The sequence below is a fragment of the Centruroides sculpturatus genome, unplaced genomic scaffold (assembly GCF_000671375.1).
Source record: "Centruroides sculpturatus isolate CEXI.00-Female unplaced genomic scaffold, Cexi_2.0 scaffold93, whole genome shotgun sequence".
Classification (NCBI taxonomy): domain Eukaryota; kingdom Metazoa; phylum Arthropoda; class Arachnida; order Scorpiones; family Buthidae; genus Centruroides; species Centruroides sculpturatus.
In genome coordinates, this window is record NW_019384297.1 from 424,706 (window position 1) to 442,637 (window position 17,932).

The following is a 17,932-nucleotide window of genomic DNA, read 5'->3' on the forward strand; positions in this document are numbered from 1 at the left end:
AATTACTATTATGTCTACTAAATATATGTATATATTTATAAATTAAAGTTAATGTTATGGTATTTATGTAATTTAAATGTATTTTTAAAAAAAATTTTAGATATAACAAAACTTTGTTGTGGTGTAGTACAGAGGTATGACATATGATTACAAAAAATATTTTATAACGCTTGAAATTTGATATGAAATTAATACCATTGTCTTAATAAACACATAACGTTAGTTTTAATTCCTGTTTTACAGAAAAAATATAATTAATTGTCTCTAAACAAAAACAATCAGATCATCAACTTGTACATTTTTGTATTACATGAACTATAAATTTAGCATAACCAGAATTGAATAAAAGAATGATTCAATATCTCTTAAATTCAAACAGGATATGTATACTTAAGCAATTTAGTAAAATATAGTTATTTTTCATTTATTTAATTTTCTTGGCTTCAGTCCAAAGTGAAAAATCTTTATCGGAATTCTTTATATTAATTCTAAGTTTTAAAATGTCTGAAGATATATATTTAAATATATATGTATTATACCTATTAAAACTCAAATATAACAAAATCCTTAAGTAATAATGAATCAACAAAACTATTTATCACTTGATTTTCTACGAAAGTTCAAGGTCAAATATTCATTTCGGTGTAATGTTTACTCTCCAGTTACACAAAGTTTTGATTAAGTTTCAACTTCGTTATCTAGTTTCATCTTCATCATCTTACATTCACAAACTTTTTGTTTTACAATACATATTAAAAATATTAAAAGGAGATTGATAAATTCAAAGCATTGACACGAATAAATGTCAAAGACGAGTATTATTATTTTTTCTTTAATTTGATACTTAATAGGCTATATCTGATCAAAGTATTAATGATGGTTTTTCATATGTACTAGAAATTGTTGATCGTTTATTTTAATTTAATACGTCACATATGTTTACTAAATTCCATCAAATTAAAAAGCAAAAAAATTCCAGATTTTTTGTAAATCTCAGCGTTTTGAGACTCCCTGAACCAAAAAAGTAAAAAAATTCTGTGAATATGCATTTATATATATGCGAGATTGCGTGCACACTTGCGTGTGTATGTTGTCATCTCTTTCGTTTAATATCTCAGGATGGTGTAAAGATTAAGAAACAAAATTTTGCATGAAAATCTGTACTTAAGAGACATTAATGCTATTAAATTCTGGTGGTTAAAGGTCGAGGGGTGAGAAGATAGAGAGATCATGTGTTACATCTCGAGTGGGGTCGGACTGAATGGAAAGTTTACTTGTTAACGGCATTTACAATTTTTTAAAAATTCATTTCTACCCTCAAAATTAAGCCTTTTGTCTTGTTATAATAATTAATAATATAAAAATTATTTCTAGTAAAATTTTATAACAGATGGCGCAACACTTTTTGACTTTGTGTTAATATCTCTTAGTGTTTCTTGAACATAAAAAAACCCATAACTTTCCCTTCCGGTTTCGCCTAGAAAGTTGTTGGATTTTTTAAATTAGTAATAAGAATTTTTAATAATGACTAAGTAAAGATAAAAATAGATTATGTTTTCATTTTTACTGTTCGTTTTTGTTATTAAATTATTTTATTATCTAGCCCTATCCAAAAAAATCCAATTTTTAGCTTTCAATATAAACTTTGAAATAATAATTTTTAAAATTTAGCCGATAATCAACATATGATAAGAATATAATTTTATAAATTCGGAGAAAGTTTCAAATATTTAAAACAGGATAGACTGGAAGAATTGTATATTAAAATACAATATTTGAAAAAGTTTCTTTAAAACGTTATTTAAACATTTAGTTTTAAATAATATTTATTTATAAATGTCAGAGCTTCGTGTTTAATAGATTCAATTTCACTGTATTCGTTGAATTATATTTCAGTTTATTGTTCTCTTATGACATTTATTCTATACTGTAGCTAGAGGTGAGAAAACAATTTTTAAAAATATTTTTTCTTTACAAATCAGAGGTGTAAGACACACAACTATTGTTTTTTTTTTTTTTTTTTTTTTTTTAATCTAAAAACCGGTAGGTCTACTTATATTTTCTTTGAAATAACTATAACAAATTATTTCATTTTACATGCCCATTTTAAATCGTAAATCAAACGTTTATCACGTTTATCTTGACAAAATACGCAATGCACGAGTTTAACCTATTTCGACGAATTTTGCAACCCTCCCCATATCAATTTTGTCGCACAGATTGCTTATTCTTAAAGTTATGTATTTGAGCATTAGAAGTGTTGAAAACATTTTAGATTACAGAATTTCCAGGGTTGAAAGCAACAATAGGTAAAGTACTTTGAGGTCGAGCATTCATATTAACTTTTTCCGTTTGCTTTGTTCTGTATAGAACGGCAGAACATGAAAATATTAGGGAAAGTGCGAGTATCCCCGGACACGAACTACTGAGACTGAGTCGAAGAGTAAGCAGGCTGTCTGCTTACTCTTCGACTCAGTCCTTGTGAAGCGGAAATAGAAGGTTGGGGTGGGTTGTGGTGGATAGTAAAGGAGGGGCGATAGCTGATAGGAAAGGTGTGAAGGGAAGTTGGTAGGATGGGATCCCATTGGTGCCTTTCGTCGGCATTTATTGAAAAAACAAGACAACATACATTATACAAGTACAATATACAATATACATAACAGAGTCCAATCCGGATGGATAGTATATGCTCGGGATTCATAGAATCATCTGGTTGCTACATAGGATAATCTGGTTTTACATACCCGTACGATGCGATAGACAAGATTATATACAAACAGAATCCAATTTGGACAGCTGACATGTGGGCGGTATACATAGCAGAACCGTTTTACATATGCTTATGATGAGAGATACCAGTACAGCAGAGGCCGCCTTAAACGATAAGGGGCCTAGAACCAAATACCGAGATCACAAAGCATACAACATATGTCAAAACAATGCATGTTAACAGATGAAGAGGTGCACCTCATGACATCAAGACACTCCGTTGGACACGAACTACTGAGCAATCAAGCACATATATATATATATAAAGGAGTGTATCCAAACGTGTTCCAAACGCATACAAAAGAATACAAATAAATACAGTAATAACATGAGCAAGTTACATATTACAGTGAGCTTTGTATCCGTCAACAATTTTTATCCACCCATATCAAACTTCAAAGAAGAATATGACACAAAACATATTTCGACTCGATTTATTGATTACGTTATTGACAATTAAACATATTTTATGATTATAATAGTATTTATTTGATTCTATTTATAATTTAATTACTATTAATGAAACCATGAAATCTAAGCAGTCGGGTAGCCCCAGACTGAGTCTGTTGAGTACCCTCGGATTTTGAATTTAACAAATAGAAAATAATTTTTTGCAATTAGGCTATCTTTATCCTAGGCTGTGTATTAAAATGTACTTCTTTATTCTTGTATTAACATAAAAAATACCAAAATTTAAGGGCAGAACCAGTAAAATAGGCAAATGAAACAAAAATAAAATGAAACGAGCAATTATTTATTGTGATATGGCCACAATGCCGGGCTGCAGTTATTAATCTTATTTTTAATTTATTTAATTTAAAGTACTGTATATGCTCTCCAATTAGTAGTGGCTTGCCCCTGTACATAACACATTTCCTTTAACAGTAGAGTTGTGCCGGTCATCTAGTTAACACTTTTCAGTGGAAGTTTTTGAATTAAAATAACGTGACTTCTGGCTTTCATCGGAAGTTCGTATATAGTTAATCGGAGCCTTCTACCCCTAAGTTTCTATATCTGATTTTGGATTTTATCTTTCTAACTCCGTTCTCGAGATTAAGGAAAGACAAACGGACGGACGGACAGTCCGAATTTATAGACCTACAATTTTTTTCAAATTGCAGCCTAAGAAGCAATTAAATGTGTCAGAGAAGGCAAGTTATCAATAAGACGAGCAGCCGAGAGTTAATAAAGATAAGAAAATGGCAGGTAAAGATTTTTTACAGCTTTAAGAAAAAATATCCAGCATTGTTCTAAGAACTCCGTAATCGACAAGCATTGCACGAGCTGTTGGGTTTAAAAGGCTTTAAAAATGTCCTGTCGAGGGGTTGCAGCTTATGCACAGTGTGTAGCGGCGTACTTAGCATACGAATGTGATTCTTACGAGCATACTTTATTACTGTCCACTCTGTGATTAGCACCCTGATCTAATGATTGAGAGATTTTCATTTGTTGAATACAGATACTGTTTGAAATAATGCAACCACTGCAAAAATATATCCCCTTCATCCACCCATTCTCCTGTGGAATTGTGATACTCTCTGATAAAACTTTAATCGTCAAAAGACTACTTTTGTCTATTTTTTTCGTGGAAAGATGAAAAGAGGAAATATAAAATGACTAGTAACACTCGTGACAAACATTAATATGTTATTTCGCCCTATTTCTCCGGAAGTTAATTTGCCGACTTGTTTCGTTTCTTTTGTGAAAATGATTCATTTTTGTGTACATTTGATACCCGCCGTTTGATCAGCATTGTAAATTCGAGAGCTAGGAAATTCATATTTTTCTATCAGTTAAGCTTGTCATAAAAACTGTCAACTGGTGCCTTATTAAATCTGCGTTTGCTTTGACAAGTGACAGTATGAATGAGAAGAAATCCTAGGGCTAAGATTACTGATTGTGACATGCTGCACTTGTAGATTTCTTTTTCGCTAAAGCAGCTAGACTCGGAATAGTCCAAAACAGATTTAAGTGCATAAGAATTTATCCTTTTATTTGTGCCATTTTCGGGAGATTTAAACTTTTTAAGTTTTGATGACCGATATCGAGCATGAACCAGCCTTGACGGAAAATAATGTCAATAGGCCAGCTTTCAGCCGTGTCACACAGCCTATATCTGAACTAGCACCTTCAACTAGTACAACTGATTTGTTGAAATAGTTGTGACGTCTTCCGGGTGGATATAGAAAGCGCCACGTGAGCGCTCACAAAAAACAGAAAAGTGCGATTTTGATATCATCTCCATATAAAATAACATTAGAAAAGAAAAAGAAGGCTCGAATGGTAAAAAAAAACTAAAACAAAACTATATGCTCAAAGTCTTTTCTGTGAAGTTCATGATCAAGAAATAGAATGCCTCATTTGCGGAGAAATTTTTGAAGCACACTGGATTCAATGCCATAAATGTAAAGATTGGGCTCACGAAGCTTGCGTTGACATTGATCCATCAAATAATAATTATTATTGTGACGTTTGCAAGGCTAAAAACGCTTAGGTCATGTTTCTGTTTTTTATTAATATGATAATTTTATTATTAATATGTTTAATATAATTATGATTAAACGTGTAACATTCTAAAACTTATTTTGAGTTTGAAAATAAACGCTTTGGTTTGTCATTTTATATCTTTTGTGTGTTTAATTTAAATGTCCAGGACTACACGCACTTCCCCTATGTTTCTGCACATAAGTATTATTTTAAATGAAGTAACGATTAATTTATCATTTAATATTTATTGTTTATTGCTTATTTGTAAATCTCTTAAAAATACAAATGAGTAATTCGTACGGTTTTCTGAAGGTATCTGTATAACTTATGTGACCCACTAGATCATGATATCCTTCCTCATTAAAAAATTCTTCCTCGTTAAAAATGCACAAAAGACATCTAGACATAAGCTTAAGTGTGTAACTTTAATATTTTTTTCTAAATATATATTTATTATGTACAGAAAGATATACATAAAATAAATAAGGTACGTGGTTCTATTGTGTTCTAGTTCCTAATATTGTATGACCTGTTTCCAATATCATGTTAGTTCTCATTCAAAGTGAACAAAAAGCATCATCTGTATTTAAACTTTACATGTAGAAGAAACAAATAAGTCTTCACAATGGTTTTTCTAACACCACATGAACAATGTTATTCCACCGTTAACATTGCTGTTCCCGTGATGTTAGAAGGACCTTTGGGAAGATCTTCTTTCTTCTGCATGCCAATTTTAAATAAATATATCGTTTAGGTGTTTTTAATAGCATCATCCGTACTTTCCTGAAGTTGAACTTACAAGTTGATTGATTAAAAGTTTTGGTTTCGGTTTCGATCTTTTATAGCCAATCATGCAAATTTAGCTTTTTTCCCATGCTATACATAGCTTTTATAATGTTCATATAGTCCAGTAAAAAAAAGGAAATCTAATTTATTAGAAAAGAACAGATTCTAATATTTAATGTTAATCTAGTTATATATATGAACAGATATAGCTAAATTATAAATATTTATATATAAATAGCCAATCATAATATGTTTAGCTTTTTTAAACAAAGATCGCGGGCTTTGAAGCTTGGTCTGGGATGATGTCATGAAAGTGAGTTGGCAACAATATTTGTAGCTATTCAGCATAATTTTGTAATTTTTGACGGTTTGGATTTTTTCCAGTGACACTAATGGCACGTAGTTGTACGAACGACTAATGCTTTGAATTTTCTTTTTCGTAAGTCAAGTTTGTTAGAAAAAAGAGTCAAAGCTTAGATAAGCCGTAATAGGAACACGTTCACTACCTTAAAAAAAAAAAAATGTGTATTCAGGTATCCCTCGTACAACACAGCATTTCTGCAACTTGGTTTCGTTCTAACACACGGTTCGAAAATTGGAGAAATTCCCGTACAAAACGGTTTCACTCTAACAAGGAGAAATTGAAATCATCTGTACAAAATTAACAATTTTTAAGTGTAAACTCCGTTATTCGATATATTTTTCTTAAATTTAAGTGAGCATGAGTGTTGTCTCAAATATATCTATGGATTTTAGATTATTTAAATTGGACGAATGGCACAAAACGAACTGAGAAATTCGTTTTGTGCCTTTCTTCCAATTTACTTTAATGAAAATTGATAATGCAATTTTTTATTCCTTGACCTAGCTTTCCTATCAACTAGGTGTCGTTGTCGTTACTTTCTGACTTTAACCTTTAAGATTGTCACTATGTTTTGTTTTTTTATAGATTAATTTTCGTATTTAGTAAAGTTTATTTAAACATTTTTCGGTAAGTGTTATTAAACTTTTTTCAACCGTAGGTAAGTAATCATTTGTAAAAATGACGAACGAAATATAGCACTTGAACTGTTGTCAACTCGAACAATTCGGTATACGAACACAAATTCTGAGGAAAAACTCGCTCAGTACTCGACTGAATAAATGCAATTCTCTAGAACAAATTTTCGATTAATAACATATTTTTATTTCTATTTTGTCATCCATATAAAAATTTTTATTATAAAAATAAAAGAGATGAAGACGTTGCTTATATTTCTGATCAAGATCAACATAAAGGCTCAGAAGATGACAATGCTTTGTAAAAAGAAAACGCCTTCGTTTAACTAAAATTAATATTAACGCGTAATACAGTAGTTTTAATTGTGATTGTTAGTTAATTATTGATTGGAAATAAATTATTGATTGCTTTAATAAATATATTTCTCTTAGTAACGAAAAATAATAGTAAAGGAAAAGGTGGTATTATGGAACCCCATTTTCATTTTAGTGAATTGTAAACAAGATATCATAACTACACGCACATTTTTTGTGCGAAAAGTACTAGTAACTATTAAACTAAATGTTCCTAATTGGATTTTTCGCTAGTGTAACTATAAGTATGGCTTTTGAAGGCTTCTCTACAAAAAGTCAGAAAGTAGGCTTAGGGAAAACCGGGTGGTAATATGGAACCTTACTGTATGTTTTCAAAAAATGCTTTAATGTATCCAAAAACAAATAGGAAAGTACAAAAAATGTTAAATAATTACAAAATGATTTACTCCAATGTATTTTATCGCAAAAATGCTTTTATAATAGAAATATAGGGGAGACCGGGGCAAGATCGGCATGTTAAGCTTTACTTAAATTTTGTGTAATAAATACTGCTGTAAACTGAAAAAAAGCTTTGCATATTGTCTATTGGAATGTTACCTTACTGTAGAACTGGTTAAAATCAATTTGGAAATAAAAATAATTAAAATAATTACAACTTTACAAGAAGAGAGAAATTGACGAAGTTGCCCCGGGTATAGGGGCAAGATCGGCAACTTCTCTCTTTTTGTAAAGTTGTAATTATTTTAATTATTTTTATTAAAGTTGCCCCTGGTATAGGGGCAACAGTAATGGGGCAAGATAGGCACGTATATAAAATTATGTTATTAACAATGTATAAGTTGGAATTCACTATTAAAACAAAGAAATACAAATCCAACACCCATTTAATATTATTACAACGAAATGCAAGTTCAAAGACATATATACATGAATAACAAATGCAAACATGTTTTCATTTATCATCTGTTTGATTTTTATCCTTTGCTTCTAATGTGGCTTTATGTTGCCGATCTTACCCCGCTAGTCATGATTTCGAAACATTAAGTACAACCCTGAGAACAGAATGCCAAGCCACGATCTGGCCACGTGAATAAGTTGAAGTTACATCCTTCTAACAGGAAAAGTAACTTTCGTTATCATGGAATTATAACAAAACCTGCCAATTCAATATAAATGGAAAAAAAATATTATATGGAATTGAACGAAAATGAAAATTTGCTTGATAATTCAACTACGCTTGTTGGAGAACAATAAAAACACTACACTCAACAAGCCACCAATAAAACTCAACTGCCTAACCTATAACCAAAGTCTCCTTTTAATTTGTTTTTAAAAAAAAGCGCTTGACAAACTTGCCCCGCATGCCGAAGTTGCCCCGGTCTCCCCTACGACCTCCATCAACAATATATATTCCAGCAGCTCTTTTTTGATATTCTCAGGAAGAATTGGCTTTCTACCTAGTGTCTTTTTCAAAAATTGCTCCGGACGAATGTCTGCTTGCAAAGAGAGAGTTCGTAGGAGTTGTGTTCTATATTAAAAGCACCAATGAAATCGCCATCTTGAATTAACTTATGTCTGTCAAGACCAAACTTTAAAAAACGTAAACATCACACAGATTAATATGTACAGTACCCATAAGTCTCTGGAACGGAATACATGCACCAGTGAACATAAAACAACACGATTTATATTTTAGAAATAATTAAATTCACTTAGCATTCAAAACTTTCGAATTTCGAAAAACACAAATATGCTAATTCACTACGGACAACCGTTTAACTGAAATGAAACAGGTTTTCCCCTTGCTATGGATGTCTGCCTAGTTCAGTTCAGCCACAATCCGCTACAGTTCGCCTTTATTATCAGTTCGAAATGGAGTGGTTCCATAATACCACCTTTTTCTCTATACTTTTGTTAACTTTTGAAACCTAACACCATGTCCTTTAAGGACTAATAGTGTTAGTCCTTTAAAGGACTAACACTATTAGTCCTTTGTTTCATATAACACGGATTCGCATAACACGGCGCTTTTTACCGTGTTATACGAGGGATACCTGTACTTGTATATACTGTATACAATAATCATTTAGTCCCGAGTACAGTAAGGAATACTTTAACATTAAGCTGTTTTGAATTTTTAACTTTATCTTGAGAATACTGTATTTACTTTCAATCGTCACACTTAGAAGAATCATGGAAGAATGAAACAGTTAAGGATTGTAATAAGTAAAGGATACCACATAGACATTTGAAAATGAACAAGATTTTGAAAAATAAATTATCTTTAAGTACTTGACAACATAACATTTCTTTTAAAACTACCAAAAATTATACACATCAATTGTTATTTATGATATACTGTAAAGCAACATGCACTTTGGTCCGTTCTGCGTCGGCTCTAGAGCAGAGCGGAACACTGATATTTTTATTACTTAAAATAACCCATGATAAAATTTCATTGTTCTACAGTTTATTTTACTTTATGTAAATATTATTTGTCAAAATTAGTTATATTTACTTGAAAAATTTAAAATATTAAGCAAATTTTTAAAATTAACTAAAATTCCCAAACGAGAACAGCATCTTCATCGTCACTACTATTCCAGCACATGAATCCTGGACCCTTTGAGGCAGTTCTTGTCAAACGACCCGTCCTTCAAGCAGGTTTCAGCATATAGTTGCTAATTCACAGTGGCTGCGATGTAGGATTTCTTATGAAATTGGACAAAAAAGTATAGGGAGTTTTGTTCTGCCCTAGGTTCTATTCTACCTGATTTTCCTTATATTATAATCAACTAAAGTTTTCTTCATTATGAATATTATATGAACTTGAAGTTCTCGCTTTCTCTGTTCATTTACTGTCATATAACTAAAATATCGTAGTAAAATTAATTTTTATTATATTGGGTATATAGAAGAACACAACTTAATAGACTAAGCCAGGGGTGGCCAACCTTTTGCATACCATGCGCCAATTTTTTGATAGACGAGTTCAGATGCGCAGTGGCGTACCGTGGGTGTTAGCCGCCCGGGGCGGAGAAAAATTTCGGCCACCCTTTAATCAGGTATTTCAATTTAAAAGATCAAAATTCAGTTGTGTGAAAAAAAAATTAATAAAAAATGCGGTGGTGGTGTAGTTACCCGTACAAAATAGTCCCATTTGACATTAGTGGCATACACGATTGCGAATGTATCGTGAATCGTAGAAGCAAAAAAAAAAAAAAGGTCAACAGGTGTAGCAGTCCAACCGACTCGTGGACTGTCCGGACGGTAGCACTGTCATTTAGACGCCTATGCACTGATCGAAAATAAACATACATGCATACACTGTAATTTACTATGTGGAGAACACTCATTTTATCTGTAAAGTTGATTGCAACGAATTGTGCAACAAATGAACTTGCCAAGACAGACTATAAAAAATTAATTTTCTATGTAATATTCTTAATTGCAAAGAAGCCAAATCTGGCAATGTTGCTCAGAACTGACTAAAGCGCCACTTGTAATCGTCCAATGCGCCAAGTTTGGCGCATGCGCCACGGTTTGGCCACCCCTGGACTAAGCGAACGAATCCAAAATAAATTTAAGCTATTTTTCTGTTTTTTTGTATTATTTTTATTTAATATTTCTCAAGTGGAAGGGTTAAGCCCTCAAATTCCCTAAGTGCACAGTTTTGTCTACGCAAATTATATTCATATGACTATGATTATTGTTGGTGGGTATCATAACGCTCTCCTAGGGACATTCCAGATGTGTCTAGACTTTTGTTTATATAACTACATTCTTGTAATTCATACCTCATCCCCCTTCATTTTTTTGGTATGTGTAGTATATACAACTTGTTAGATTAAACTCTGTGTTCTAACCAAGCAGTTGCTTTTTCACTTTACTTCACTGTCACACCCTGCATTTGTCACAACAATTATTTATTTTATTCATTGCAATTAAAAAATTATTTGTCAAATGTGAATCATGTGAATACAATACTCTATTATACCTTTAATACAGTATTATATTCACGTGATTAAATTCATTAATTTTAAAAATAATTTTAAAAAACCAATGTAAGATTAATCAAAAATTCGAATACGATATTTAAGTTCGAGTGTCATTTTATTCACAATAAAACAGTTTACCAAACTGGTGAAATATAAACCAAAGTTAATTACACAGTGGACAATTATATTCTATAAACAATAAATTATTTTTACATATTTATTAACCTAAAATATTAAAACGGTTGCATTACATCTGCATGTTACATCATAATCTTTTGTATTTTTCAGTTATCAATCTCGTAAATCAAGATAACGTCTGTTGACTTTTTCTTTGCCTTAAATTTTATTTAAAAAGAATATGGCAGAAGAGATCGAGAAGTTTAAAATATCGAGATTATTCAAAAGAAAAAAGAAAGAACACGAAGAAAATGCTGATCAAAACAAAAACGTGAACGCATTTTTTAATAAAAATGGACATATTACAAGATTTTTAAATCGATTTAAGAAAATTAAGAAACATAACACGGATGATGAAAAGTATTTAGTGAAAGAAGAAGAAATTGAAATATACATAACCTCCGATCCTGCTGAAGAAAAGGCTGCAAAAAAGCTAGCCAAGAAAGAAAAACGAAAAAAGGTAATATAATTAATTATATTCTTTTCACTTTTTAAATTCAATTTGGTTGATTTAAGCAAATCTTTATCGTTATATAAATTTCATATCTTTAATTTAATATTATAGTAATAACTGAATTTTAATTATTTATAATTTTGAACAGTAGTTGTTATTACAATAAAAAGATTTCCAAATATTCCTGTTAATCCAATGCATTAATATTAAAGATTAAATTACCAGTGTCGAATTATTTTTAAAAGTTTCATTTTACATGAGTATCTGATAAAGTGAAGAATAAGAAATCTTTTCAATAGATTACCTCTTATTTTTCCTTAAAACTGAAATATAAATCGACAAATAAATAAATTCTAATAAGAAATATGTGTACTCATAAACATTTTAATAATTGAAGGGCTTCCTGGTAAAAGGTGTTAACCCTCTCGTTCTATATTTTGAGATAATTGTGTATGAAAGTTTGCTTAAATCTCTAAATAGGAAATGCGTGTTTATGATTTTGTTTTCCATTCCATGTTATTAGCACACTCTTTGGCTATTAGTTTGTAGCGTTAAATTTTCGGTTTCTATCACTGTCTACAATAATGACAAGAATGTGTAACACAGTATCAGCTGATTGTGGAATAGCACCATATTGACTCTTGTGTTAGGAAAGCCTATAAGTAGGTGATTATAGGGCATTGTTATTATTTCATAGTTTTGAATAACAACACGTACAAAGCTATTTGTTATTGTTTTTTGATGCGGTGTACAAAGGTAACAGTGAGACGTACTGACTAAAGTTTAAACCAAATTTTTCACAAGCAATTTATAATTATAATAAAATCACAAGAACATTACTTATACTCTGCAAAAGAAAAGCAAAATAGTCCGAAAAAAATCAAAAACGTATTAAGTACGAATCAGATTGACCTGAGCACAGTATTAATTAATAAACAATCATATGGCTGAGAGTAAAGCCTTTCAAGACTTGGCTCGTACTTAGATTATAAAAATATTGTTATATTGAGGATTAAGTACTACACTTACCACTTTAAACTCTAATCTTGCCTCCTTTATAATAATTAAATAAAAATTAGGAAATAGCTAAATTCGAGATGAAACAAGCTAGATTTATATCACTTATCTGATTGCCCAAATCTCAAATCTATGGGCAAACAAAACGATCTAGATTTAGATGAGAAAAATAGATTTTAAAGTGACAATCCTGCCTAATATATGGTATAGACTTCAATGTTTTGACTTAAAGTAAAATGGCGGTCGTTACCCGTAGTTGTCACCGAGAGCGCTGTATCTAAGATCACAGCCATTCTATGTAGCATATTCTAGCTCGTTGACTTTACTCATCATAATCTTTGTCCACGTTGAGGTTGCCAGCTAGGTAATAACTTCTGTAAAATCAGCAAAGTTACTTGAGATTTTACGTTAGACATAAACCGTATGCAATTAATGGCAAGTTCGCACTTGTAATTTGTATATACAGTATAAATTATACAGAATAAATATGTCTGAAATTATATTTTTAGGACAAAGATTTTAAGTTTTCATTTTTAAAATTTAATTACTCTTACTTTTACAAAAACAAAAACAAATGTTCAATGAATTATATTCGCTTTATGTTTCAGTGAAAATATTTGCATAAAAGTTTTATCCAAATAAGCATGTATTTTTTTAAAATAGGAATTTTCAGACTGCATCTATACCTTACACACGATATTACTATATAAAATTATTTTAAAAAGTATTTAAGTACAGCTCCATACTCGATTTTATTCCAATTTCAGAGGAAAATAAATGGTGACATTAAATTGAAGTTTCACAGTATAAGCACACTCAGCGGCGCCCACAGAATATAAAAATGGGAGGGGACACAAGTTATAAAAAAGAGCATCCTACATTGTTCAGGAAGCTTGTGTTTTTATATGCTTGCTTGACTTAATATACCTATTTAAACTTTGTTTATGACTATATTTTAAACCACATTCACTACATTCCATTGTATTTAACGTAAAACGAGTTTCTCGACGTTGGCAGTATGATAAACAATAATAAACGCGCTAGTTTTACTCTTCGGATCGGGCGAAAAAGCTGACGTTGTATATGTGCCACGCTGCAGAATAAATTGACATTAATGCTCGCTCAGGGTCTAGACCAGGGGTAGCGAATCTATGGCACACGTCCATAGGTTCGCTACCCCTGTGTGGCATGTAAGTTAAAATTATCTGGCACGTAACGTATCATACCATTTTGATTTATAATCTGTCTTTTTCAATCATTTTTTCGGTTTATTACCCAATCATTTTTTTCAATCAGTTTTTTTTACATTTATTCTAATTAAAGCCGAATTCTAATTAAAACCTAAAACTTTGTCACGCATAAACATCTTTAAAGCTAAGTATGCTTACAATATGACACGCCAAAGAGGTTCGCATCCCTGGTCTAGACGTTTCTATTGCAATCGGAGTTTACTTGGCCTTGCTTGGATAAAAGAAACTAACGAGAGATATATGTCTATTGTCTCATGCAACTTCGTCGTATGTTTATCAAAACTTGGCTTTGAAACTATAAACATTAGTTTCTTTTATATTTGTAGAATAGAATTGAAGTCATGAATCTTCTGTTGTTTGTTGATAATAAAACAAACAAACAAACAAAAATTTGGGAATCCCTTGGAATTAGAAAAAGGGTAAGCCAGACGAAAAGGGAGGGAGGGTACGTGCTCCAAGTGCTCCAATGTACGGGTGCCCCTGTGTACTCTATACATCTACACGCAATAGATCTATATTTTNAACTTAATGATTTATACAGATTTATTAAAATTTTTAATAAAATTCTCTAGATGAAAACCTTTAGGCTAAAAATAGAAATCAATTTGATAAAGTTAGCAAGAAGAAATAATGCTAAAAGAAATTTTCAAATTTAATTCACACCCGAATTTAGACTGAGTCTGTAACAGAAAGGAACAAACTGATATTATGTGTCTTATCGTGAGAAAAATTCAGTAACTTACCATCACTAAATTAATGATGGTCGAATAGTAACTACTCCATTATGACCATTAGTTCCAATGATCCGAAGTAAGAAATACTTTTTCCAAAAATATTCGTGAAAGTTTACCCTCAGAATCAACACAACCAGAATAAGAAATAAATTTTGATTATTGTTTGCTATTGTGTATGTAATGTGATTAACTATTATACTTGTATTTAATTACAAAATTTAATAATTCAAAAAGATGTAAAGACGTAAAACGAAACTCATTTTATGTTAATTTAACTTATTTCTAATATCGTACTTAAGTATCTATTAATGAAAGGAATTAGAAGTTAAAACTTTTAAACCCTTTTACTCACTGGGCAGAAACGTTAGTGTGACACTTTCTATCTTTCTTCGATAGGGTATTAATACGGAGTGTTCAACACAAATAGGCTCTATACTCCGAGTAGCTTGTTTTTAATCGCTAGGAGACAGAAGAGCCGGCCTTATAGATTGGCGGTGGAAACAATGTCTTCCGGGAGGACTTTTTATGGGAAACTGACCCCTAGTTAGACATCATCGACGTGGAGAAAACCCGGAAAATTCCATGCTGCCAGCCCGTCCGAGCGAGGCGCGAACCCACGACCGAACTCCCAGTGTTCAGAGACTAGTCCACTCGGTCACTTGTAGGCTGTGTGTGTGTGTGTGTGACACGATTTTATTCATCTTCTTTGAAGCTTAATTAATAACTCCTGTTCTTTTTGTCGAAAATTTCTTTTGGCTTTATTCAATTAAGGCAACGCGACAAATGGGCGATCTGTCGAGGGAAACATTTTTCCCTCGACAGATCTTTTATGGAAAACTGGCCTCTATTTAGATGTTACAAACGTAAAGAAAACCCAAAAAACTCCACGTGACCAGCCAATAAATTCATATATTTAAGTCGTATGATAGGCAATGATAATCAGTCAAGACAATATAAAAGACAGAATTGTTAAAACAACAGTACAGTACTTCGAAATATAATCTAAGCATTTCTGGATAATAAGATATCAAGTTGCGAATATGATTTATAGATATTTTATATATAGTATACGTATACTTGAAACACAGTGATAAAAAGTCTGAATTTCTATTCATAAATTTAGTAACTTTTAAAATATTGATTGTTTATTATGTTAAATATTTTTATTGAAGACACGTTTTATTTCAAAGTAATAATCAACCATTGCAAATACTTTGAAATACATATTAAAGTACAGTTATGAAAGCAAACGTCTTTCTTCAATCAGCAATATTCAGAAAAGTAAATTATTTTATCACTCTGCAATCATAAAGTGTATCCTAACTGAATGTTTATAAAGTTCCTTGGATCGCCATTCGCTTTTTACTAAGAATCTGAGTTTTTAATCGTTTTAAATAGAAATGCCTTAACTTTTAGAATAATTATATTTAGATTTGATTATTGTGTTCTATTAATTTTTCCAAGTCTGATGTCACAAATTCACAAATTTTCTCTGTACTGTAGGTTACACAATTAAGATCGTTTTTTTTTAGTTTATTTATTTATTTTTCGATGCCAATAAACTTGTACTATTAATTTCGTTATTTTTACTTATATATTTTTATTTTCAAATACGTTTTAATAATTGTTTATTTTTTAACAGAGAATGAAGAAAATTCGTAAAGTTGCACTGAGATCCTGCCATTATATCGGAATGGGTGTTGCTAGTATGGCTCCACCAGTCATTTATCAATCGCCGACTCTAGAAAATAATTATGATTACGATGATTACAGATATTGTAATTATAGATATACCGCCAATTCATCTCATTGGACAACGGGGATTGTTTTTGCTAATTGGTAGCAAATTCTAATTTAAGTATTAAAAATTTTTATTATCGTCTACTTAATTACTTGTATCAATATATTGTAACACTTACATAGAAAAAAATGTAATAATAGCAAAATTTTTTATAGTTCTTTTTAATATTTATAGGTAAGCTCGAACGGTTTAATATTGACCATTTTTGAATAGTAAATCTTATGTTTAGAACTGATAAATATATAATCTTGTGTTTTAATGTTGTCCACATTTATAAATTTGTATAAATATATAAATATAAAATTTTTTTAAATATTTTGATGCCTGTAAAAAGAAATTAAATGTATGTATTTTTATCATTGAAATAAAATGCAGTTATGACTTTTAACGCTGTTCAGTTTTTACACCATCCAGATGCAACATATAAAAAGTATGTAAAGATTTCGATATTGAAATGTATCAGATATAATTTATTCAAAAAATAATAATAAATACGTAATATAAAATCAATTACATAATTTTTTGTATTTTGTATTGTTTAGAACTTAATGATTTATACAGATTTATTAAAATTTTAATAAAATTCTCTAGATGAAAACCTTTAGGCTAAAAATAGAAATCAATTTGATAAAGTTAGCAAGAAGAAATAATGCTAAAAGAAATTTTCAAATTTAATTCACACCCGAATTTAGACTGAGTCTGTAACAGAAAGGAACAAACTGATATTATGTGTCTTATCGTGAGAAAAATTCAGTAACTTACCATCACCAAATTAATGATGGTCGAATAGTAACTACTCCATTATGACCATTAGTTCCAATGATCCGAAGTAAGAAATACTTTTTCCAAAAATATTCGTGAAAGTTTACCCTCAGAATCAACACAACCAGAATAAGAAATAAATTTTGATTATTGTTTGCTATTGTGTATGTAATGTGATTAACTATTATACTTGTATTTAATTACAAAATTTAATAATTCAAAAAGATGTAAAGACGTAAAACGAAACTCATTTTATGTTAATTTAACTTATTTCTAATATCGTACTTAAGTATCTATTAATGAAAGGAATTAGAAGTTAAAACTTTTAAACCCTTTTACTCACTGGGCAGAAACGGTATAGAATATCTAGGCATAATCATTAT

At 30.6% G+C, this 17,932-nt stretch overlaps 1 protein-coding gene across 4 annotated transcripts in view; it reads left to right on the top strand.

Moving 5' to 3' along the window:
* Positions 1–17,200, top strand: part of LOC111627866 — a 27,777-nt gene extending 10,577 nt beyond the window's left edge. For 2 of the 4 annotated variants that reach the window (XM_023371709.1, XM_023371640.1), the window contains exons 2-3: positions 11,643–11,991; positions 16,629–17,200. In XM_023371709.1, the coding sequence (XP_023227477.1) occupies positions 11,713–11,991; positions 16,629–16,829 (480 nt within the window). In that variant the 5' untranslated portion in view covers positions 11,643–11,712 and the 3' untranslated portion in view covers positions 16,830–17,200. Of the gene's footprint in view, positions 1–2,113; positions 2,310–11,642; positions 11,992–16,628 lie in introns of those variants that run through there. The other 2 variants (XM_023371775.1, XM_023371568.1) reach the window with 2 other exon arrangements.
* The last annotated feature ends 732 nt before the right edge of the window (positions 17,201–17,932 follow it).